Source organism: Lithobates pipiens, unplaced genomic scaffold (assembly GCF_037356315.1).
Source record: "Lithobates pipiens isolate NorthernLeopardFrog02 unplaced genomic scaffold, aLitPip1_a1.2 Scaffold_13, whole genome shotgun sequence".
NCBI classification, from domain to species: Eukaryota; Metazoa; Chordata; class Amphibia; order Anura; family Ranidae; genus Lithobates; species Lithobates pipiens.
In genome coordinates this window covers 284,650,978-284,676,603 of record NW_027507718.1, presented here as the reverse complement: position 1 = coordinate 284,676,603, position 25,626 = coordinate 284,650,978, and the positions used below count along the sequence as shown (strand labels likewise).

Sequence of the window (25,626 nt, the reverse complement as noted above, 5' to 3'; positions counted from 1 at the left end):
GCAGTTGTACCACAGGGCACACTTGGCACCCGAAACCTTGTGGCACTCATACAAATGCTTGGTATCAGTGCAACCCTACTAAATGGCAATAAATTGCACCCAATCCTCTCTTCCCTAGCACATCCAAACCTCCCATCATACATGCAAATTTGAGAGCGAGAACCCCAGACTAATCTACCACCTAAAGGCTAGAAAAAAATAGGATTTTTACATCATACTTCCTGTAAAATCCCTTTCTTTGAGTATCCCATGGGACACAGGGTCAGGCTAATATTCATTACTTGCTGGGTTATACTTCATCATTAGGTGAATGGACACTGGTAGACCAAAGGTCTTCAGACAGGAAGTGATCCCCTATATAACCCCTCCTATACAGGAAGCAATTCAGTTTTGTAGCAAGCATTGAATCCTCAAAAAGAGGGGAGGGATCTCTGTGTCCCATGATGTACTCAAAGAAAAGGATTTTACATATAAGTATGACGTAAAAATCCTATTTTCTTTTTCATACATCATGGGACACAGAGTCAGGCTAATATTTATTACCAGCTGGGACGTCCCAGAGAAATAGCCTTGAGGGGAGGGAGACACCCTGCCAAACAATAGCCATCACAACTTATACCGTAGCCCACAGTACACTGTGGCCGAAAGCCGAATCCTTGGCTGCTCAAACAACCACTTGATAACATTTTGTGAACGTATGCACTGAAGACCAGGTAGTAGCCTTACAAATCTGAGCCACAGATACCTGATGGTGAAAAGCCTAGAAGGTTCCTACACCCCTGGTAGAATGAGCTCTCACCCTAAAGGGGTCAATTAACGGACCTAATTGGCAATGGAAGCTTTGAAAGCTGCCTGCCCTTCTTGGGTCGTTTCGGTAAAAAAAAAAAAAAAGTCTGATCCTCGGATATCCTCGGATATCCGCAGATCTAGACAGACAAATAAACCTTGACTGCCCGGACAACGTCCAAAGAATGCAAAGTCTCTTCGGCCAAACGAGGCTGAGAGAAAAAAGAAGGCAAAATAATGTCCCGATTTAAATGAAAGGCCAACACCCCTTTTAGCAAAAAGGATGGAACAGGTCGTAACGCAACTCTGTCATGGTGAAGGATCAAGTATGGCTCCCTGCGTGAAAGGGTCGCCGACTCAAACACCCTTCTAGCCGAGGTGATAGCCATCAGAAAGGCTAGCTTGCGTGACAGCAAGTCTAATGGAATTTCCTTAATAGGTTCAAATGGTTGTTTCTGTAAGACAGACAGCACCAAGTCCCAAGAACACATAGGTGACCTAATGGGGGGAAGCAAGCGCGTTGCCCCTTGCATACAGGTTCGGATCAGTGAATGGGAGGCTAAAGGCCATTGGAAGAATACTGATGGGGCCGAAACTTGACCTCTGTACTCAAAGCCAATTTGATTGAGCTGACTGTAGAAAAGAGAATTCTCCCAATCTCATATTTCCGGGGGTGCCCTTTTCTGGCTTCACACCAAGCAATATAAGTCTTCCAGACCTTATGAAAAATCTTCATAGTGATAGCTTTTCTAGCATTCACTACAGTAGACACCACTGGTCCCGAGATGCCATGGTCCTTTAACACCCTGGTTTCAATAGTCCTCCCGTCAAATTTAGAGACTGTAAATTGGGGTGGAATATAGGACCTTGAGACAGTAGATCGGAGTGACATGGCCCATCTATTGTCAGTCTCGCAATCTCCGGGAACCAGGGCCTTCTGGGCCAGACTGGTGCCACCAGAATGACTGGAATCCACTCTCTCTGAATCCTGCGCAACAAATGTGGAAGGAGAGAGATCGGAGAGAAAGCATAAACCAGGGAGTACTGGCTCCATGAAACTATCAGAGGATCTGCTCCAATTTCCAGTGGATCTCTTGTTCAAAAGAAAAAACTTCTGTAGCTTGTTGTTGAGCCTGGATGCCAGTACGTCAACCTCTGGCAATCCCCAACGTTGGCAAATTTCCTGGAACATTCCCCCGGGCAGATCTGCTGGTGGCTGAGAATCTGCCTTCCATTTCTCCTAGGGATATAGACTGCTGATATCATTGGCACATGTCCCTCTGCCCAGGCTAGTATGTAGTTCACCACCTTCAGAGCTGAACGACTCCTGGTACCGCCTTGGTGGTTTATATAGGCCAATGCTGTGGCATTGTCGGACTGAACCCAGATGGGGCAGTCCTGAAGCTCCACCATCCAGGACTGCAGGGCCAGACATACTGCCTGTAATTCTAGGATATTGATGGGCAGGGTCTGCTCTGTCCCTGACCATTTCCCCTGAGCTGTGAGCCTGTCTAGGGTTGCTCCCCAGCATGAGAGACTGGCATCTGTAGTCAGTACTCCCCAAGTTAGCAGAAGAACGGATTTTCCTTTTCGCAGGTTCTGATCCTGCAACCAGTTTAGGCTTAAGCCTGCCTGAGGAGATAAGCACATTGGATTAATCCAGGGCTTTTCTTCCTCTGTTCCAAGCTGACAAGATGTTTTGTTGCAAAGGCCTGGAATGTAACTGGGAATAGGGCACTGCCTTAAATGAGGATAGCATCCTCCCTAGAAGACTCATACAGAGCCTAATGAAGGGTTGTTTAGTGCCTCTTATCTGACGCACCTGATCCTTCAGGGAACAGATCCTTACGGTGGCAAGAAAACTCTTGCTTGGACTATGTTTAGAATCAGACCTAAATATTTTAGACTTTGAGCTGGTCTCAAGGCTGACTTTTCGGTATTTTTAACCAGCCTAAACTTTTCAAATACCTCACTGTGTATATTATGCTCTGTTCTAGAGCCTGTACTCAGTGATCTCCGAGAGACGTCGTTCAGATACCCGAGCACCAGGATCCCTTGGGCCCTTAAAAGACCCAGTGCTTAAAAGACCCAAGGACCTTTGTGAACACCCGGGGAGCTGTAGCAAGCCCGAGGGGTAGAGCTACAAAAAGAAAATTATGTTCCTTTACTGCAAAAAATAGGAACCTCTGATGAGGCTGAAAGAGAGGTATGTGTAAGTGCGCGTCCTTTATATCGATGGAGGCTAAAAGTCTCATCTCTGGTGTGAGGTTACTACTGAGCAGACAGACTCCATCTAAAGGACTGTATCAATAGATATTTGTTCAGGGACCTTAGGTCCAAAATGGGCCTTGTATTCCCATTTGGTTTCTGAACTGTAAACAAGGTTGAGTAAGACCCTGTGCCCCTTTCGGACATCGGAACCTCTACAATCACTCCTTGATGCACTAGATGATGTAGTGCCTGAATCAATAAATTTTTGGAGGACACGAGGGAACGCTGGATCTTGGAAACCTCTGAGGGGGCACCCCCGTAACTCCAGCTTGTAGTGCAAGATATAACCCACTCTGCCTGAAATGTTGTTTTCCAGATGTCCGCAAAGTGCAGCAGCCTTCCCCCCACCTGATAGAGTGGGGGCCTCCCCTCAGAAGGAGGGCTTGGTGCTGGGTTTAGAAGAATTTTGGACCCAGGGCTTTTTCTGACCCTGGCCCTGGGGCTTGCCCCTGGGCCTAGTGCCCTGTTGTCGGCGAAATCGCCCAGACACAGACATTTGAGGAAGCAGTCCCTGGGTTTTTAAACAAGGGACGTTTGGTGCTTTTCTTCACAGGAAGTAGAGAACTCTTCCCTCCGAAATCTTTTAGATATATTTGTCCAAGTGATGACCGAATAAACGTTCCCCCGAATCGGGAAACCTGCCAATACGTTTTTACAAGGAAGCTCAGCTGACCAGTTCTTAAGCCATAAAAGTCTGCGCATATGTACAGACAAGAAAAACCTGCTGTATTGAATCCTTTAAAGCATCAACAGCAAAACACAGCGCTCAAGGAATACCGGTCTTACTTTCAGGCAGATCATCCTCCTGGTTAGACCTATGAGGCTGTTTGACTTGATCCTTTACGGTAGGGGTGTCCAAACTTTTTTCAAAGAGGGCCAGATTTGATGAAGTGAACATGCGCGGGGGCCGAACATTTTGCCTGACATTCTTTGAACCATTAAAATTCGGTCTAAGTGTGTTCGTTCAAGTACTAATACACTGCCCAACAAGAATTCTCTTGCTTTTGTGGCTGTGTGTGGTAAAGAGATGAGCTTGGGCATATTATTTGGATATACCGCATTTATTGGCATATAACACGCACCTTCACTTCAAGAGGGAAGTTTCAGGGAAAGAAATGTCAGTCATTTTAAATAAAGAACTGTGAAGCAAAATAAGGGTCAGTGCCCATCAATGCAGCCTAATCAGTGCCCACCTGCAGACTCACAATTGCCAGCAATGCACTCGCCATAGCCAGGAATGCACAACCATAGCCAGGAACGCACTGACGAGTGCCAAATATTAACTACAGGAGAATCTCCCGTTTACACGGCAGCCTCTTTAATAGAAAGTCCCGTCTCCTTTGATGAACAGAACCGTAAATGATGAACAGAGTCGTAAAATGGCAGCGGCGGAGACGGGACTTCCTATTACAGAGGCCGCTTGGTCCCGTCTCTTCCCTGTCCCTTCCAAGTCATATACATCTTTTGTGGCCCCGGCGCTGGGAGATCATCAGGAGCCACAAAAGATATACATGTCCAAATAACCCGCGGGCCGGACTTTGGATATGCCTGCACTAGGTGAATGCCCCAGTTAATGTTACAATTTATTTCTGAACATTTACCCAGAAACAATCCTGACAGAATATACACTTTTAACAGACTAGTTGTTTTAGTACTGGATGAAGTAAGCACCCCGTGTGAGGGAAACTACACCATGTTTTTCAATGCATCGGTGAGTTAAAAGCATCCCTGAGCATTTTCTGTGCAGCTGCGCAAATGAGTGCGATTTACATGCTCTCCCGCACTCGCATATATGTGAACCTAAAAGAACATTTTTCAAGACCACAAACAAGATAAACAGGGCTGAAGTAAGGTGGTCATGTGCACTGTTTTTTTTACAACATAGCACAAGGGGATGTTTCATATTTCTGATGTTCTTAAGGGCCCATTCACACCTATGCATAAATTAAATTAATGTGGATACACACGTGTGAGTATTAGGTATTAAAAGTAACAAAAGTAAGACTTTTAAATGTAACTTTGCCCCCATTTTACAAACGATCTGTAAGGATTTCCTTTCTTGGAAATAGTTGAGTTATCCTGATTCAGACACTAACATGTTAAAAATTAATGTGATGCCCATGAGCTTATATTTGCTCCAAACCCTTCCTGTTCCTATTGCTCGGACATATTTTCGCTTGCGTAGGACAGAGTTTATCTGCTATGTTTGGCAGGGTAAATTATCTTGCATTAGCAGAGACATGCTAACAAGATCAAAAGACAGGGGAGGGGTGGGCTTACAAGACCCTGTTGCGTATTATACAGCCTCTCATATGACACAAGTTATCAACTGGCACAAACACTAGGCTTTTAATTATGGGTCTCACAGCACAATTCACCACTCCCCCCTTGATATGACTTCCATGGTCTGTTCAGCTCACTACCCCCTCTCTACAGAAACATCTGGTCCTAGGATCCACATTGAGAAAACTATAGCAATATTTTACTGTAATGGGCAGCAGCAGTTAACCCTCTCTACTGACCCCTATATTGACTCACCCACGTTTCTCCCTGGACACACTGACAGAATGTTTCAGGCTTGGTCTGCTAACAGTCTCAGTACTGCAAGGGACTTTTTAACTGTTGTTATGGAGCGGGGCAATTTCTCTCACTTTTCCTTAGCTCGGGAGAGCCTGATGCTGGACCACTGGCAACAGCTACAACTGTCCCATTTTCTAAACTCCCTCCCGATGCCTCATTGCCTCACCGCCTTTTTGACAAGACTTGCATGACCTGAGGTTGGGTAAGGCAGGCGCAGTTCATTTTTTTCTTTTTTGTACACTGTATTTGACCGATCATTCTCAAAGTGACGTGTGGCTTCTTCAGAAATGAAATAATGATTTGGGGTAACAGCACAAAGTAACTCCACTCTGAGCTATGATATCCAGATAAAAAGTGGCTGATAAATCCGGATACATAATGTAGGGGAAAAAAAATAAATAAAAAACACAAAATAAAATAAAATTACATCAAACATAGAAAATGGATCTGTGGAAGAAAGGGGAAAAAAGATAAAAGCATATAGTAAAAATGCATAAAAATTTTTTTTTATATATATATATATATATATATATATATATATATATATATATATAATCACACTTCACAGGCATGAAAGAATCACTATAAAAACAAATCCACCTCTCATTCACATTGGGAAAATGATTTACAAAAATCCTTTACGGATCAACAATGGGAACAAGCACTTAAAAGTATCTATAAAACTACTAAAAGCTCAGCACTATGGGAACTTACTCAAAAAATTTCACTTAGATGGTATTTGACGCCATCAAGACTAACATCCTTTAATTCATCTTTGTCGGATTTATGTTGGAGATGTAATTCCGCTAAAGGCGATATGTTTCATATTTTTTGGAGTTGCGATAAACTCCAAGAGTTCTGGAAAAGTGTCTTTCTTATATTAACAGACATAACTCAAATGCAGATTCCACTTCTACCTGAGTTAGCGATATTAAACCTAACTATAGAAAACATACCATACCCTTTTCGTCATGTAATGACACACGTCTTCCTGGCAGCCAGACTGTCCATAACCAGATTATGGAAATCTACAACACCTCCAACTGTCTATCAACTTTTAGATACTGTATCCTTACACTACAACTATGAATTAATGATGGCCTCCATTGCAGGCAATTTACCAAAAGAAAAATGTAGGTGGTCACCTTGGGAGGGATGGTCAAAATCCGCAGATTTTCTGAAAAAATCTTAAACAATATTTAGGCATGCTTTACTGAGTTTTCAATTCCTGGTTTCATTCTTTTTGGTTAATTTTTAGCTCTATATGTCTACTTAATATTGACAACATTTCCCTCCCCTAGGACACAGCTGAATATCCATAGAGGTGTTTAAGGGAGGCTAATATTTTTCATTTATACAATTAAAATATTTATATTAATTAACTTTATGATTTTATGTATGTACTCTATTATTAATATCTTATTGCGTGAACTAAACGTTTTTAAGAATATCAGAAAAATATATTTATTTAGCTTTTTTTTTTTTTTTTTTCCCATTATTGTTCTTTTGTATAAGGATTAACAAGTCTCCATTTTGTTATACTGTCATCCATTTTAAAACTTTGTATGACCAAGCTAGAATTCTAATTACTTTTGACATAAATGCTTGCTATTTGGAAAACATGCTGTTTTCCTTGAATGCCCTTGGCCGCGAGAGTTTGTACAGAGAAAGCCAAGATATGCAACTATCTTATATTGTCTGTGACCTAGAACGTCTGGACCACAGACTATTAGCACAATATTGTTGAATATTGTTGAATATCGTAGACTTATTCTTATCTCGTGAAGGTTAATGACGTGCTTTGCCGTGAAGACAATTTCTGCTTATTTTGCTTGTTCTGTCAATAAACCTGTTACTAGGAAAAGCTTGGTGTATAGCTACGAGCGCATCCCTGATTGGCTACTCCACAGGGCGCCACCCCAACTGTTTCAGCATATAACCTGTTGTATTCAAAACATTAAATTGTAATCATTATTCACGTACATCTCGTGTATGTGCCTTGATTATCTCACCGGTGAATGGGACTCCCAGGTTCATCCAGACCACGGCCTAGGCAAGATAGGAAGAGGGAAATCGAGCACCTAACAGAGCAAGGACCCACCTTTACAGCTGGTACCAGGAGTGGGGTCATCGATTCGGCAGGTGAGTGACTACTGATTTATTTACCTTATTGGTGAGGATCTTTTGGTGTCACTCATACTGCCGCGGTGACCGCCACGTGCGGGACCTGTATTGCTGCTGTGCCTCCGCGGTGGGCTAGGCTGGCCCATCGGGAGAAGTAGAGGGCTCGTACCTAAAAAGAGAGTCCGGCTAGGTAGGCCTGACTTAAAACTAAATAGATTAAAAGAGAGTCCGGCTAGGTTGGCCTGACTTAAAACTAAATAGATTAAAAGAGAGTCCGGCTAGGTTGGCCTGACTTAAAACTATTAAGTAAAATAGATTAAAGAGGAACATTACAGGGAAGGGAAGCAATAGATTGCGCCCTCCCCACATAAGGTCGGATGTTCAAGGGACGCCCGAAGGGTAATTTGATCAAATCAAACACAGTGCACATTTTATCTAGTCATGTAAAACGATTGTATGTGATTTAGTTGTTCATATTTCTCATTTTATCTGGTCATGTAAAACGATTGTATGTGATTTAGTTGTTCATGTTTTTCTTTCCAGGTTACGTAAGTATTTCAAACTTGCCTTTTCAATAGTTTTTTTTGTATTTTGCTGTTCTTTCAATGTCTTTACCTTGTGATCCAGATTGCTGTGAAATTGTTAACCCTTGCCCTCACTGTACTGTTGGTTTATTGTTTCTTAAACAAATTGATATCCTGATATTGATAGCCACTCGCCCAGGGGGATATTCCACTAGACTAGGAGAACGCCCCGTGTACCCCCAGGACGAAATTTCTCCCATTGTCCCGCTAGTCAGAATAAACCTGCATAGCCCAGTCAGTGAAACCCACCTCCTTGCTGAATCTTCCCTGGAAGAAGTTCAACAACAGGTGATTCGTGCCACTGGCTGCTATCACCTCTGCCCCCTTACCAAGCATCTCCTAACACCCCCCCATAATGGGGAATATTGTAGGCAAAGACGGGACCCCTTATGGACAACCTACTCCCTATCAGTATGTGCAGACTATAGTGCCCGGTCCCTATGTAGAACCATTTTGGAGTCAGGTTAGGTAAAGGTGCCAGCAATTAGGGATCCATGATATAGGTCCCGCGGGCCCCTGCAACACAGAAGATTGGCATGTAGTAAAAAAGATTTGTCAGTTACATAAGCACTCATACCCCCCCGGGAAGTGGGATGTAGATTACATAAAAAAAATCTTGCAAGATATGGGAAGCCCCTCTAAAAATGTATAAAAAAACATGCCAAAAATCATACCCTCGGCCCCTATAACTACACCCCTGAACGCCCCAGAAATAATCCCTTTTATAGTGGGTCCCTTTTTACCACTACTGTAATGGCCGGAGGGGAGCCAAAAGTAGTACAGTTGCTAAAATTAATTAACCCCAAATGGGCTACCCAACCCCCAGAGGATTTCATGTCAGACACCCGCTCCAGGGAAACTTCCGGGGTTTTTGAACAAAAAGGGGGGTTATTTTATAACACATTTGAACCCCCAACCCCTTTAATGGCACTCCAACCATATGCCCCCACTCGAAGACCAGAATATGCCCGCCAACCACCAGACCAGGGTTGTTTCAACTGTGGTCAAATGGGACATTGGAAGTCCAATTGTCCCTACCGTAGGGGCCAGACGGGACCTTGGGGGAAGGGAAATGGACGAAGGCGTTACCCTAACGCCTTTCCTTCAACTCCACAACATCAACGTACCCCCACTTACCAAGGACCAGGGTCAGGCCCCAGATATCACCAGCCCTATCAAGGACCCCAAGGACCCCCTCCACCTAACAATGCCGCCCTTCGTGTTCCACCACCCCCACCAGCCCCTATTCCCATGCAATGGCCTGCCACCCAACCCTCAAGCAGGACATAGGGCTGCCTGGAGTATGTCCCTTCCCTCAGCCTGGTATGTTACAATGTGTCCTGGAGGAGCCTACCCCAGGTGATCCTGGGTGTAGATGGAAAACGCATTTGTTTTCTCATTGACACTGGTGCCACCTCTAGCTCCATCAATGATGTGACCTTTGACACGCCACAATGTTCTGAGGGAAGCTCCATAGGTATTAATGGGACTCCTGTTACCCACCCTATCACCCCACCCTTATCAGTAACCACCCCGGAGGGGGTGCTACTTTGCCAACAACGGTTTGCCATCCTGCCCCAATGCCCAGTCTCCCTGATGGGAAGGGACTTAATGTCCAAACTGGGAGTGGTGATCAAATTTGATCCACAGGGAGCAGTAACTGCCAGCTCCGCACTCTGCGACTTACAAGGCCCAAAGAGACAATCCAAAAAAGGGTATTTTGTACTCTTACCTGCCTCCCTGGAAACCCATGCTATTTGGGCAGAGAATAACGCGAGTGTAGGTTTCATCCCATGTACCCCTTACACCCCCCAAATGCGCCCAGACTCAGTACCTGTTTTTCAAAAACAATATGCACTACATTCTGACAAAATTGAGGGGATTACACCCCTCATCAATAGGTATGTAGCCATGGGCATCCTGACACCCGTCATCAGCTCATGGAACACCCCCATATACCCAGTGAGAAAGGCAAGCGGGGAATGGCGCTTGGTACAGGACCTCAGGGCAGTCAACAAAATGGTGGTTCCCCTCCCCCCTCTGGTCTCAGACATTGCCTTTATTTTTTCTTGCATACCGGCAAACTCTGTGGCCTACACAGTAATTGACTTAGCTAACGCTTTTTTTTAGCATCCCTCTGGATCCACTGGCCCAGCCCATGTTTGTTTTTTCTTGGGGGGGGGGGAGGGGGCAACTGACCTGGACCCGCCTACTGCAGGGCTATGTGGACAGCCCGGCAGCCTTCTCTATGGTATTGAATGAGACAGTCAAATCCTGGCAATCGAGCGCCGGGTCGGTACTCATCCAATATGTGGATGACCTCCTTCTCTGCAGCCCCACCCCAGAAGCTTGTGAAGAAGACTCAAAGAACTTGCTGGATCACCTAGCCAAGGCAGGTCACTTGGCCTCACGGAAAAAGATACAGTGGGTGACCCCTACTGTAGAGTACTTGGGGTGCATCCTCAACAAGGGAGAGAGAAGTGTTTCCCCCCACCGTGCCGCAGCCCTTAATGCTCTGCAGCCGCCCAGGGACAAGGCCGCCCTCTTGTCTTTCCTGGGAGCAATCGTCTATTGCCGGCAATGGATCCCTGACTGCTCATTTCATGACTCCATTCTGAGGAGGGCCACGCTCTCCACTGCGCCAAAAGTGGTGGAATGGACAGAGGAAATGTTACACTCATTTAACACCCTCCTCTCCTCCCTTGCCTCCGCCCCGGCCTTAGGACTAGTGGACTACAGGAAAACTTTTTATCTATATTGTGTAGTTAATGGATCTGCCTTTGCAGCAGTTCTTGCCCAAGAGCACGGTAATTCTTACCGACCGGTGGCTTTCCTTTCAAAGAAACTCCCACTCCAGGTCCAGGGCATGCCTGCTTGCCTCCAGAACATGGCCGCATGTGCCATGGCCATCCAAGAGGCCAACAAGTTAGTTCTGGGACACCCCCTAACTGTATACACTACCCACTCAGTCACCCATCTTATCCAAAACCTCAATACACAACATATGACCACCCAAAGAGCCAGCGGGTATGAAATCATTCTTCTAAACACCTCCAATCTGACCATCAAACACACCTCTGACACCTCCCCCATCCTCAGGCTATTACATTCTCTGCTCAAACTCATGAATTATGGTGAACCATCCAAAATGCATGACTGCACAAAAGTGTTGCACCAAGTCACCTCCCCACGTAGGGACTTAACAGACGTACCTCTGGCCGGTGCAGAGGAAGTTTTTGTGGACGGCAGTTGCTCGCGCCCTTCGGATTCCACTTTCCTGACAGGATACGCGGTAGTACAACTCCCAGATCTGGTTCTGGAGGCTAAGCCACTTCCGCCTTCCTCGGCACAGGTCGCGGAACTGGTAGCCCTCACCAGAGCATGTATCCTGTTCACAAATAGGGATGTCAATATTTACACTGATAGTCGATACGCCTTCGGCGTGGTTCACGATTTCGGGGTGATCTGGGCTAACAGGGGGTTTAGAACGGCTGACAACAAAATTATAGCCAACAAGGAGCATATCCTGGCCCTTCTCCAGGCTATACTACTGCCCAAACATTTGGCGATTATTAAAGTCAAGGCTCACACCACCACTGGTAGCTACATTGCCCGAGGCAACGCCCTTGCGGATAGATGCGCTCGAGCGGCGGCAAATTCCTCCACACATCCACCCGCCCCTACCACGATATTTTTCCAACAAGATTTTTCAGCGCCAGATTTCCCCTCAGTTGCAGCCCAAATCCAATCCATGGCCACAGACGCTGATGTCCTTTTCTGGGTCCAGCAAGGATTGTCCAAAGACCAAAGAGGCCTTTGGACAAATGGAGGGGTCATTGGGATCCCTGAAGCCAGCTCGGCCCTCATCCTTTCCTACCTGCATGGTCCCGGACATATAGGGTCCCAACCCTTGCAACAGCTGTATGAAAAAACTTTCTGCACAGTTAATCTAAAGAACCATGCAAACACCCTAACAAAGTCATGCCTCACATGCGCTCAAAACAACACGCAGGGTAAGCGACATGGTATACACGGCCAGTTGCCCCCACCCCTAGGCCCACTACAGGACCTACAAATAGACTTCACCCACATGCCCAAACACTAGGACACGTTTGTCACCATTCGAAATCCTAATGGGTGTCCCAGCACAAACACAACTAAAAGCATTAGATGCACAGACTGACATTAACCTATATTCTTTACAGGAAGAGTACGTGAAACATCTGGTAAGTACAATAGAAGAACATAATGAACAAGTTGCTGTCACCTTTTCTCCTCTTCCAACAGAACCTACTCACCCCTTCATCCCTGGGGATAAAGTGTTGATCAAGCAGCTTGCCCAACGGAAGCACGTGGGGCCCATCTACTCCGGTCCATGGAACGTGGAGAAGGTCTCCAGGACTGCTGTCCTCACAGACTACACCCCTCAGTGGATCCATGCCAGCAGACTAAAAAAAAATGCCCCGAACCTCCACCGACTCCAGAACACCCCCAGAGGACACTTGCCCAAGACCAACAGGAGGACGCCACCACCAAAGGGACCCCAGAGACGAACCTACAGACCCTCCAGGAACAGTTCGTCAGAATCTCCCTGGACTTTCCTCCTCCTCCCACCAGCTCGGACTGAAGTCTTTGCAAAAAGAAAGGGACAGGGGCTTAGAAGATCAGTATGTACTACACACCATTTTGCTCTGGTCGATAGTATTGACTTTTGTGGTTTTTTCTATAGTCATGATGTCATGTATCATGACAGGGTCGTGTGGGTTTACAAGAAGCTCAAAAGGTACTGAGAACCGATCATTAGACAGAAGAGCATTAGTTCCAAGGCCCAGTAATCATAATAATAATAACAACAAAGGTTTAGAAGTAAAGGTAGCACGGAACAAATTACCCCCCCAGGACAGTAAAACGTTTTCTTTAGCCCCAACAATACTGGGATTTTTTAAGAAAATATTTCTCGTATTAGTGATGATAGTGTTGTTGATAGTAATGTTCTATGTGATCGCCAAATGCTGCTGCATAGCAGCCTCCAAGGTTTCCCATCCAACAATAGCAACCAAGCCCAATGACGAAGAGAAAGCACTTATGGCTTTTTCCAAGAATGTCTGGTATAGAGGATGATCGATAACTTCGTGCCAAAGTTATGATCACAGGAGGGATTATAAGGATTAACAAGTCTCCATTTTGTTATACTGTCATCCATTTTAAAACTTTGTATGACCAAGCTAGAATTCTAATTACTTTTGACATAAATGCTTGCTATTTGGAAAACATGCTGTTTTCCTTGAATGCCCTTGGCCGCGAGAGTTTGTACAGAGAAAGCCAAGATATGCAACTATCTTATATTGTCTGTGACCTAGAACGTCTGGACCACAGACTATTAGCACAATATTGTTGAATATTGTTGAATATCGTAGACTTATTCTTATCTCGTGAAGGTTAATGACGTGCTTTGCCGTGAAGACAATTTCTGCTTATTTTGCTTGTTCTGTCAATAAACCTGTTACTAGGAAAAGCTTGGTGTATAGCTACGAGCGCATCCCTGATTGGCTACTCCACAGGGCGCCACCCCAACTGTTTCAGCATATAACCTGTTGTATTCAAAACATTAAATTGTAATCATTATTCACGTACATCTCGTGTATGTGCCTTGATTATCTCACCGGTGAATGGGACTCCCAGGTTCATCCAGACCACGGCCTAGGCAAGATAGGAAGAGGGAAATCGAGCACCTAACAGAGCAAGGACCCACCTTTACATTTTGTTTATGCGTATTTGAAATTTATTGTACAATGTACTTTCTATATGCTTTATTTTTAAAAATCAATAAAAATCGATTGATCAAAAAAAAAAAAAAAAAAAAAACATGATTATATGACTAATATTTACCTAAGGAAAAGGGTTACATCATATCTCAGGTTCATGCCATGGGGTATTCTTGTAAATAAAAAAATCCACCAAACTTCTCATTCCAGGAGTCTGCGATTCAGATCTCCTCCCCAAGGAGAATTTTTAACCCTCTCCAAGCCATGAAAGGTAAAGCTTGATATATGTGTCAAGTGTTGAAGTTTAAAATGTTTGGATACGTTGGACAGACCTTTATCAGAAGAATAGAATGCACCGTGGTAATGTTCTCCAATTATTCTGATGCTTAGAGATGTCACAATGCATCCTACATACTGCAAATTACAAGAGTTACATTGCACTAGATACACCACATCTTTTGTACCACAGTTGATAAAATCACTATTTGAAAAATGCTTTTCCCATGGAGCAGGATAATATCTCTTTAGTTTGTTTTGTGTGCTTATCGCAAAAGGGACAAGTATTGCTACCACAGGCATATGATCCCATGGTGCTCAACCAAGTCCTCCTATTGCCTCTGGACTGAAACATACTGGATGATAAAACATCTCCCAGGATTGGGAGTTGTTTGTTTATAATGTTTTTGATGGAATTAAATTCTCGTGAGTAGTTTGTTAGAAATGTGAATGTCCTCTCTGCAGCCTTTTTGTTGCTATTCGTATGTGCGCATCTCAGAAGGGAAGCTCTATCTTTATTTCTAGCCACACTAATGGCTGCATCAATGGACTCAGATTTATAATTGCGCGCTTGTAACCTTGATATTATGATGCTGCATTCATCTGTAAAACTATCTACTGTTGTAGTTGCATTTGACTATAATACATTCCCCTAGAGCAGGGATATGCAATTAGCGACCTCCAGCTGTTGCAGAACTACAAGTCCCATGAGGCATAGCAGAACTCTGACAGCCACCAGCATGACACCCAGAGGGATGATGGGACTTGTAGCTTTGCAACAGCTGGAGGTCCGCTTATTACATATCACTGCCCTAGAGAGGTTGCCCGTATTGTAGGAGCCAGATGGCAGCTTGTAGCCAATAGCAAGGATTTATTGACACAAGACTTGCGGTAGGTACGGGTATTTATTGTCCCTGTGGAGCTACACCCCTCCAGTTTAATATTTAAAAAGTTAATGACGCTGGCATGGGTTTCATAACCGAAATCAAGATTTAAAGAATTGTCATTAATGTAAGCTACGAAAAACGCAATGTTGTCTGGGGAACCTTCCCATGTGAACAGCAAATCATCTATAAAGCGCCCGTATCACCTAATGCAGTCCATATAGGTGTTTAGGGAGGAAAATAAAAATTTCTCCCCCCACCGTCCCATATAGAGATTTGCTAGGGAGGGAGAGAACTTAGCTCCCATTGAGGCTCCACTAACCGGCAAGTAAAAAAACCTTATCAAAGTTAAAAGTTCAGTTATGTCTGAGCAAAAAAAAAGAAAAAGAATCAACTTGTCAATACAATGAACTTCTTCAATTCTACACAGTACAAACTATAGTGATGTAAATGAAATGTAAGAGCTTCCAATTCTAGTTCATGGGGGATACTGGAGTACAGGGATTTAATATCCACGGTAATCAGTAATCCAGTTGGATGATTTGGATCGTTTATTCAAGTGATGAAAAACAGGAACCACTGGGTTGTCAACCATAAGGTATTCCATTTCTCTAGATGTCAAAACTCCCAAATCCCGTCCTGTATCTAGGGGGTGGTACAGTTGTCTCCTGAATTCTTAAGTAGGATTTCCAAGTGTTCAGTATGTTGTTGTGTCAGCTGGCATAAAGCTTCTAATCAGTAATTCTCAAAGTTCAGAATATCAACAGCCCCATCTTTATCAACTTATAACTAGATTCGTTTTGAGATTTTAAAGTTTTTATTACCGCTCTCTGTTCTTGTTAGATTGTCATTCATATAACTAGAATTGCTCACTATCATGTTTAGTCTAACCAGATCATTCTCTACTAAGGTGTGGAACATTTCAACTGCTTCACTCCATGTGTGAATGGGATAAAAATATTTGTTACCACTACCGGGGGTTCCATCTGTTTGTCCATAAATTTCTCCCATTGACTCTGACTGTAGGCTCTCCGGGGTAGATCGAATAACTAAATCCTGAAAGTAAAGTGACTCAAAAAGTAGAAGATATGTCACCCTGGGTAGCCATAGTCTGAGAATCGACGGTTCAGGTATCTCACAAAAGTGCTTCCTAAGTACTTAATTACAAATAAAGCAATTAATATCAGAGTCCTGAAAATGTAAAAATGTAGTGTAGCGCCGGCACTCGTAATAAGTATGCGCTATATGGCTAATTGTGCTAAATTGTACTTTGGCAACAGGTTGGCTAGGCTATAGAACACAGTCCGGTTGGATGCATTGGGTACCAATCTCCGTCTCGGAACCAATCAGTGGGAGTTTTTCTCACTGAGTAATCGAGGAAGGGGTACTTAAGGTGCCGAATTCATGGGGTTCCGGTCCAGAGGTTGTTGCCGACTCCATGGTCCTGGTCCTCCTGACCAGTCCCCAGGGGCCCTCATGGCCTGGGGTGCAGATCCATCCGTTTCCGAGCCTCGGAACTGGCTAGTTCGAGGTGCAGTAACTGGAAGGAGGATTCTAAGGTGTTCCGATGTAGTCTCGGGTAGCAACTCTAAACGTGACCAGGGGAGGACTCTTTGGTAAGAGAGCCACGCACAAGGCTGGCTGCTCAGTAAGAGCCTGGAAGCAGAGCTGCCATGGTCATCGACTGAATCCACAATTCTTATGGTATCAGTTGAAAGATTCTGGTACAGTAAGAAAAGTTCCTACTTCTACACTTCCAGTTGTAACTAAGTTTCCAACCAAGTCTGTGAGAGACTTTGAAAAGCTAGACTTACCTGTTGGCTGCTAAACCCAAAACTTAAGGATTTATCCAACAGTTAAAGAGTCCAGTTGCGAGCAGCTGTTCCCTGGACTGTGTACATAGAGAGAGTCAACAGTTCCAAGCACCTGGACTAAACTCTATCCTGATAGCCTCTATTCCCAACTTAAAGACTGAGTTTGTTCAATCATTTTAGGCAAAATAAAAAATCCTAACAAGGAATTCAAGTGTTAGCCTTTACAGTTACTGGGTTATCCACCTTGGGAACCCCTAGACAAGGACAACGAGTACGAGCTGGAGGAGGTAATCGGTAAGCCCAGAAAAATTCAGCCGCTCCTTCGGGGGTAAGTGCTACAGTAGCATAGGAGAAAAGGAAAGACCCTTTGAGAGGAGAGATAGTTCTGAATCAGTGACCTGAACACGTGACAGGTTAACCACCAGTATAGTGTTAGCAGTGCCCTGCTCCCCTGTCACCTGTGTTAAGTTCTCCTGTTCCATGCCTGGTGTGGACAGCTTGGTCTGGCAAAGTCACCCTCGCCGCATTTTTCTTTTTTCTGACTTATTGTCTGATGTTCCAGGACAGTTTTTTGATGGGGGACCATGATCAATGTCCCTAAAAAAGACAGATGTGGAACTGCGAGATACAGCAGATGATCCACCATCCATAGCATCTAAAACTTCCGATTGTGTATTCGATTGCTCCGGTAAGCTAAAATTGACATGTCCCTGTGTCTTATGTCATTGGCATCTCCTGTTCCTGAATATTGAATGGGTTCTATCCAACAATCTCTGTATATAAACTTAACCGTTTTGATAATCTTGTAAGTCTCTCAAGAATTTATGTATTTTATTATCCATTATGCTTTGCTCAAAACTGGTTAGAAAATCAGTTAAATCCATATTAAGCTTTGCATGTTTTCTGAGGCTTGATGCAAGTCCATGATCCCAAGGGGTTTAAGAATAAAGAAGTTTCCTTCAACTACTTATTCTGAGGATTTCATGGTGGAATGGAATAACATTTTAAGCAAATGTTCCCTGGATTTGAAGGGGTTAATCATTATAGAAGAGAAGTTACTTGAGTCCGTTAATAAAGACATTGAGCACACCTGTCAAACCTCAGAAACATGCAAAGCTTAATATGGATTTAACTGATTTTCTAACTGGTTTTGAGCAAAGCATAATGGATAATAAAAAAGACAAATTCTTGAGAGACTTACAAGATTATCAAAACGGTCAAGTTTATATACACAGACGGTTGGATAGACCCCATTCAATACTCAGGAACAGGAGATGCCGAAGACATAAGATACAGAGACATGTCAATTTTAGCTCACCGGAGCAATCGGATACACAATCTGAAGTTCCATAAGATCTGTTTTTCTAGGAACATTGATCGTGGTTTCCCCCATCAAAAAACTGTCCTGGAACATCAGACAAGTCAGAAAATAAAAAGGAAAAAACAGCGAGGACAACGAGGCCATTGCCAGACCAAGCTATCCACGCCAGGTGAGGGACAGGAGAACTTAACACAGGTGACAGTGGAGCAGGGCACTTCTAACACTATACAGGGCTTAACCTGTCGCATGTTCAGCTCTCTGATTCAGCAACATCTCTCGGCTCAAAATATCTTTCCTTTTCTCCTATGCTACATTTTGAAATTTTCATGACTCTGCTTGATGCTAATCGCTTTATTCGTATGGATGTTAAATCCCTGTACACCAGTAACCCCCATGAACTATCATTGGAAGTGCTTACATTTCAATTACTATAGTATGTACCGTGTGGAATTGAAAGAGTTCATTGTATTGACAGTTGATTTTTTTCTCAAACAGCCTCACAAGTGCCATGAATGCATGATTGCCATGAATGTAGCACCCCCATTTTCATCAGTGCGCCCCCCCCCCCATTGCCAGGAATGCAGCACCCCCCATTGCCGGGAATGCAGCACCCCCCATTGCCGGGAATGCAGCACCCACCATTGCCGGGAATGCGGCACCACCATTTCCATCAGTGTGGCACCCCCATTACCAAGAATGCAGCATCCACCATTGCCAGGAATGCATCAGCCACCATGGCCAGGAAATGCATCAGCCACCATGCCCAGGAATGCATCAGCCACCATGGCCAGGAATGCATCAGCCACCATGGCCAGGAATGCAGACTCACCATTGCCATCAGTGCAGCCTGATTGATTCTCATCCATCTGAAGCCTTGGAGGGGACAGGGAGGGGGTGGGATGAGCATCAAAAGATTACATACAGTAAAAACTCCTGTTTTCTCGGCGACCACTTTAATACAAAGTCCCGCCTCCTATGATGGACAGAACAGTCGTCCAATGGCAGCGCACGAGACGGGACTTCCTATTACAGAGGTCACGTGTAAACAGGAAATTCTCCTGTGTGTACGGCACTTATCCTGCCTCCTTCCCTGTCCCCTCCAAGGGGGCTAGCATATATTTCTTTTGTGGCCCAGGCGCTGGGAGATTGTTGGGGGCCACAATAGAAATACATGTCCAAATCACCAGGCGGGCCGCACAAAACCGGAAAGCGGGCCGCAATTGGCCCATGGACCGGACTTTGGACACACCTGCTCTAAGGGAATGTATCAGAGCCAAATGCAACTGTTCAACAGTAGTTTTACAGTTGAATGCAAAGTCATAACATCAATGCTACAAGCATGCAATTATAAATCTGAGTCCATTGACAGAGCCATTAGTGTGGCTAGGAACAGAGACAGAGCTTCCCTTCTGAGATCCACACGTAAGAATAGCAACAAAAAGGCTACAGAGAGGACAGTCACATTTCTAACAAACTACTCACGAGATTTTAATTCCATCAAAAATATTATAAACAAACAACTCCCAATACTGTCAACAGAGTATGGCCACAGCTGTTATCCAAGCCAGGGTGCAGATTTTTGAGTAGACGAGCTAGCACTCTGGGAGATATTTCATCACCCAGTATGTTTCAGTCTGGAGGCAATAGGAGGACTTGGTTAAGCACCACGAGATCATATACCTGTGGTAACAATACTTCTCGCTTCTGCGATAAGCACACAAAACAAACTGAGGAGATATTATGCTGCTCCATGGGAAAAGCATTTTACATATGTGATTTTATCAACTGTGGTACAAATTATGTGGTGTATCTAGTGCAATGTACCTCTTGTAATTTGCAGTATGTAGGATGCATCGTGACATCGCTAAGAACCAGAATTGGAGAACATTACCACGGTGCATCCTATTCTTTTGATAAAGGTCTGTCCAACGTATCCAAAGATTTTAAACAGCAAAACTCAGGGGATATGTCAAGCTTTACCTCTCTTGGTTTGAAGTAGGCTAAAAATACTCTTTGGGAGGAGATCTGCATCGCAGACTCCTGGAACAAGGAGATTGGTAGATTTTTAATTTAAATACAAGAATACCCCATGGCATGAACCAGAGATATGATGTAGACCTTTTCCTTAGGTAAATATTAGTCATATAATCATGTTTTTATAGTGATTCTTTCATGCCTGTGAAGTGTGTTTTTTATGCAGTTTTACTTTATGCTTTTTTCTTTTTCTCCTTTCTCCACAGATCCATTTTCTATGTTTGATGTCATTTTATTTTATTTTGTATGTTTTTTCTACATTATGTATTGTACCTCCTTTGTAATCACGCAGCAATGTTTTTCACTTGTTCTGATTGATGACATCATCTAAATATTTCATTGAATGGAGGAGGTATTTCAGCATTTGCGTGCGCGCGCGCGTGCGTGTGTATATATACACACATACATATATACACATACACATACACACACACACACACACACACACACACACGTGTGTTGTGTTTGTCATTTTTGGACTGAGCAATGAACAATGCTCCCTTCTGAAAGGCGTCTGCTTATTCTTTTTAATCTGATATGATACAATAAAGATCACAGATTTTATACAAAGATGAGCTCAGGCATGTTCGCAAACCACACGTGTAGAGCCCACCAGGAAGTATGCACTGCACAGCGCTAATCACAAGCAGTGAGAAATTTCCTAATATCTGCAGCCACGCATCGGGACAATGTCTCATTGCTTGTGATTAGCACTGTGCAGTGCCGACTTCCTGACGTGCGGTTTGCTAGCACACCTGAGCTTATCCTTAATGTTATATTAAGAAGTGCCGGCTCTTCCTTTGGATTTTCTCGAATGATTTGGGGGTTACATTTTCAGAAAAGCAAAATGTAGAGAAAGCATGTCTTTGCCCATAAGGCATTGATTTGTTATTACCAAGAAATTTCTTATAAGATAGTCACTAGATAGTATAGAACACCGGCTAAACTCTTCCCTCATTGCCCTGTGCTTTGCTCGTGATATGGGACTCCGAGCTGGCACATTCTTGCATGTCTTTTAGAATTGCCTGGCCTTACAAACCTTCTGGCAACCGGTCTTAGAGATTATACAACACACAATGGGCTTCTCTCTGGCAGCTTATCCAGCGGCCATCTTTCTTCATCTGACCCCTATGCCGCTTAAAAACATTACAAGAAAGCTTTGCTTCTGCAGCTATTAAATGCGGCTAAGGCCCGCATCCCCAGTGTATCGAAAAGTAGCTTTCCTCCAACTGTGGGGCAGCAGTTTGCCAGAGTAAATGATCTCCAGGAAATGGAGGACCTTACAGCGGCCCTCAGGGACAAGACCTCTGAAATAACCAGAAATTGTTTTACTGGGATGACTTTACGTACTTTTACAGATACAATCGATGGCTGAGTGTACTTGATTACCTTCTGTCTGGACAATAATACTTTTACCTCTATATCCATCGTGTGTCGGAATTATGACAGGGAGTCATACGAGACGGTATCGTCAACTATATTTTTATCCCCTTTTAGTAGGTGATGCTTTTCAAACGGATCACTTCTTATTCTCATTACATCTTTTTCTCACCTACCCTCTCCTCCACATCATTCTACCATCTCTCCCAACAAAAGTATTGCATTTTTTTTTTAAGCGTTTGTTAAGTTCTGGTAGAAGACAATTCAACTCACCTGCTCTAGGGGCAGCAGCTCTTCCTTCAAGGCTTCTATCTTCTGTATGAGCTCTTGTTCTTTATTTAGATGATATTCTTCTAAGTGCAAAGCTGAATACAGGTCATGGACCAAAGACTTCACAGGATCCATTCCATTAGACTCATTAGTAGGCTGCTTGTCTGAAAGGAAAATAAGTACTTACATTTTGCTTCACTTATGTTATGCAGAAAGGTCTACAAACAATTTGGAAAGATCACATCTCAAAGTCCAATTTTTTGCAGTCTTCTCAGATCCCTTCATTGAGGAAGATCTTGAGCTTTTAAGAACACCTCTTTCCATCAAGTTTGTATGACTTTCTGCATCACTTTATTGTTAAATAGTCTGTGCCCTAGCATTATTGGATACCGAATATAGGAAAAATTTACACATAATGAAAAAATATAGCAATTTATTTTATTGATTCAATACCAGTTTGCTTTATTTATTTTTTTGTCTTTTTCTTAACAGTCACGATGAGTCACATGGAACCTGTCACATCTCACAGCCAGAAGAGACAAGAGCCATTTGAAGTTACAGCTTTTCTAACTTTCTTGTTTGATGCATTGTTTTGTTCACAAAAAATATGTCTATGAAGACTAAAATGTCTAAGTCATATTCACATCATACCTGTCTGAAGAGACTGGACATGGAATGTTGAGTTGTTTATAACAAGGTGAAAATCATTCTTCAATAAGATGTCCATCAACGTTGAAGCAGAGAACTTGGTACCATCTGAGGATAAAAAGGATTTGCATATTAAAAAAAATAAAAAAAATTTAAAGCATGTTGGCAGAGATACTGCTCTCCAAATCACACAGGGAAATACTTGCACAACCATATTTCTTACAATCTTGAAGGATATTTTGCTATATGGTTATAAGTCAATCCTGCAACAATAGGACAATTACCATGCTTTATGGTTAAGAAATGACATATATAAATTTTTATTACAAAATTCATTAAAAACATCACAAGAGACCATTTAAAATGTGCATAATCAAATGTTGCACTTCAAAGGTTTACACATAGACCATTAATGCCACTCTTTTCTCAACATGTTTCGCTCTGCGGAGCTTCCTCAGGAGATATTGCGTAGTGGCTATAAAACTATAAGCAACAAGAGATACTGTAAATACTCATGCATAATTCAATACTTTTTTACACAATATATCCAAAAAGGAAGAAAAATATCTACATATAAAAATTGTACAAGGGAAACAAATTTTTTGAAAGGACTAATCATATTTGAATGGATATGAATCCTAGAAAATGCACATCTGGAATAAATAAAATGAAAACAAAAACAGCCTTACTAGAACAAAAATGTATATATATAATTTAAGCATTGAAGACAAGTTCCAAGATTGATGATAGGTCAAACCCGTATGTCTTCCCCTTTAAGTAGATATGTAGATGGGAACTATATCTAATACTTTCCTAAGGCCCGGAATGCTAAAAAAAGATAAAAAATGCATATGGTTAATACTAATAAATTCTATCACCATCTTACTACCATGGAGTTGAGTTAATAAATTGCCGTTTATTTTGTCATGAAGTTGAATCAATTCAATCATAAAAGGTCACATCGCTTCCTCTAGGGGATGCAGAAAACGACAGCCTCTCAAGCAGTGTTTGATCAGGGGACTCAAGGTACAGAGCTATTGCAGCTACATACAATCGAGTTTTTGCTGAATCAGTAGGCAGTTTCTATAAATAAGGAATAATAATAATAAAAAATAAATAAATACATGTGCATCAAAATGTCTGTTATCTATTCCTTTTCAAAGCAATCAATCACTAATGAACGAATAGTTGCTTACCGTGATCATTCAGCAAAAAATTCCGGCCGGGAAGAGAAACCCCCCTCACAACAACCCCCCCCCCACCCCCCCAGAGGGGGTTTTTTTCTTTTCTAAATTTTTGTTCAGGTAAGGCTCTTTTTGATTTGTTTTCATTTTATTTTTTTCTAGATGTGCATTTTCTAGTATTCATATCCATTCAAATATAGTGCTTTAAAAAAGGAAGTTATTTTTCTTCCTTTTTGGATATATATATGTAAAAAAGTATTAAATTTTGCATGAGTATTTACAGTATCTCTTGTTGCTTATAGTTTTATAGCCAATATGCAATATCTCCTGAGGAAGCTCCACAGAGCGAAACATGTTGAGAAAAGAGTGGCATTAATGGCCTGTGTGTAAACCTTTGAAGTGCAACATTTGATTATGCAAATTTCAAATTGTCTCTTGTGATGTTTTTAATGAATTTCGGAATAAAAATGTATATATGTAATTTCTTACCCATAAATCATGGTAATTGTCTTTATATATGAAAATACAATAGACACCTAAAAAGTCCTGAGGTTTATGATGTATATTGGCACTATGGGCCCAATTTTAACATTTTTCACTTAGGGGTGTACTCACTTTTGTTGCCAGTGGTTTAGACATTAATGGCTGTGTATTGAGTTGTTTTGAGGGGACAGCAAATTTACACGGTTATACAAGCTGCACACTTACTACTTTACAATGGAGCAAAGTGTAATTTCTTCAGTGTTGTCACATGAAAATATATAATAAAACATTTGCAAACGTGGGGGGCGTACTCACTTTTGTGAGATACGGTATATCTAAAGTGAAGAATAAAAAAAAAAAATTAAAAAAACTGTATAAAAAGAGTCCTGCAACAAATTAAGAAAGAAATGCTGAAGAAGTGTCTTAGACCCCCTTTCACACTGGGGTGCTTTAGTGCTAAAGATAGCGGCTGTAAAGTGCCTGAAAAATGCCTCCCCTGCAGCCCCAGTGTGAAATCCCGAGTGCCTTCACACTGGAGCGGTGCGCTTGCAGGACATTCGAAACAGTCCTAGAAGCGTTATTTTTGAGTGGTTTAGGAGCGGTGTTTACACCGCTCCTCCTCTGGCCCTGCCCATTGAAATAAATGGGCAGTGCTGCTGAAGTGCCTGCAAAGTGTTTTTGGGCGCATTTAACCCTTTTGCTAGCGGCCAAAAAGCACTGCTAAAACTAACGCGGCATGCTGGCAATGTGAAATGGGTCTTAAGCTGGGGTTTACCTGTTATTTAAATCCAAAACAAAAAAATAGGATTTTTAAAATCCTTTTCTTGGAGTACATCACGGGACACAGAGCACCATAGTAATAACTATGTGGGTTATAGGCCACCTTCAGGTGATGGACACTGGCACACCCAAGACAGGAAGTTGCCTCCATATATATAACCCCTTCCATACAGGGAGTACCAAAGTTTTTGTAGCAAAGCAATCTACATATATCCCAAAAAAGGAGAGAGACCTCTGTGTCCCGTGATGTACTCCAAGATAAGGATTTTAAAAGGTAAGCCAGTATAAAAATCCTATTTTCTTTATCGTACATCACGGGACACAGCACCATAGTAATAACTATGTGGGACGTCCCAAAGCAATTCCACTTGAGGGGAGGGAGACTCCAGCAAGCAGGGCATCAGACTTGAGGACCTATACTGCTGCCTGCAGCACACTGCCC

General features: G+C 42.9%; 1 protein-coding gene across 1 annotated transcript in view; it reads right to left on the bottom strand.

Moving 5' to 3' along the window:
• MCUB (mitochondrial calcium uniporter dominant negative subunit beta) overlaps positions 1–25,626 on the bottom strand; it is a 178,816-nt gene that overhangs the window by 50,779 nt on the left and 102,411 nt on the right. The window contains exons 4-5 of the mRNA XM_077476706.1: positions 22,741–22,845; positions 22,093–22,253 (exon numbers count right to left, since the gene is read on the bottom strand). Coding sequence (XP_077332832.1) covers positions 22,093–22,253; positions 22,741–22,845 — 266 coding nt within the window. The remainder of the gene's footprint in view (positions 1–22,092; positions 22,254–22,740; positions 22,846–25,626) is intronic.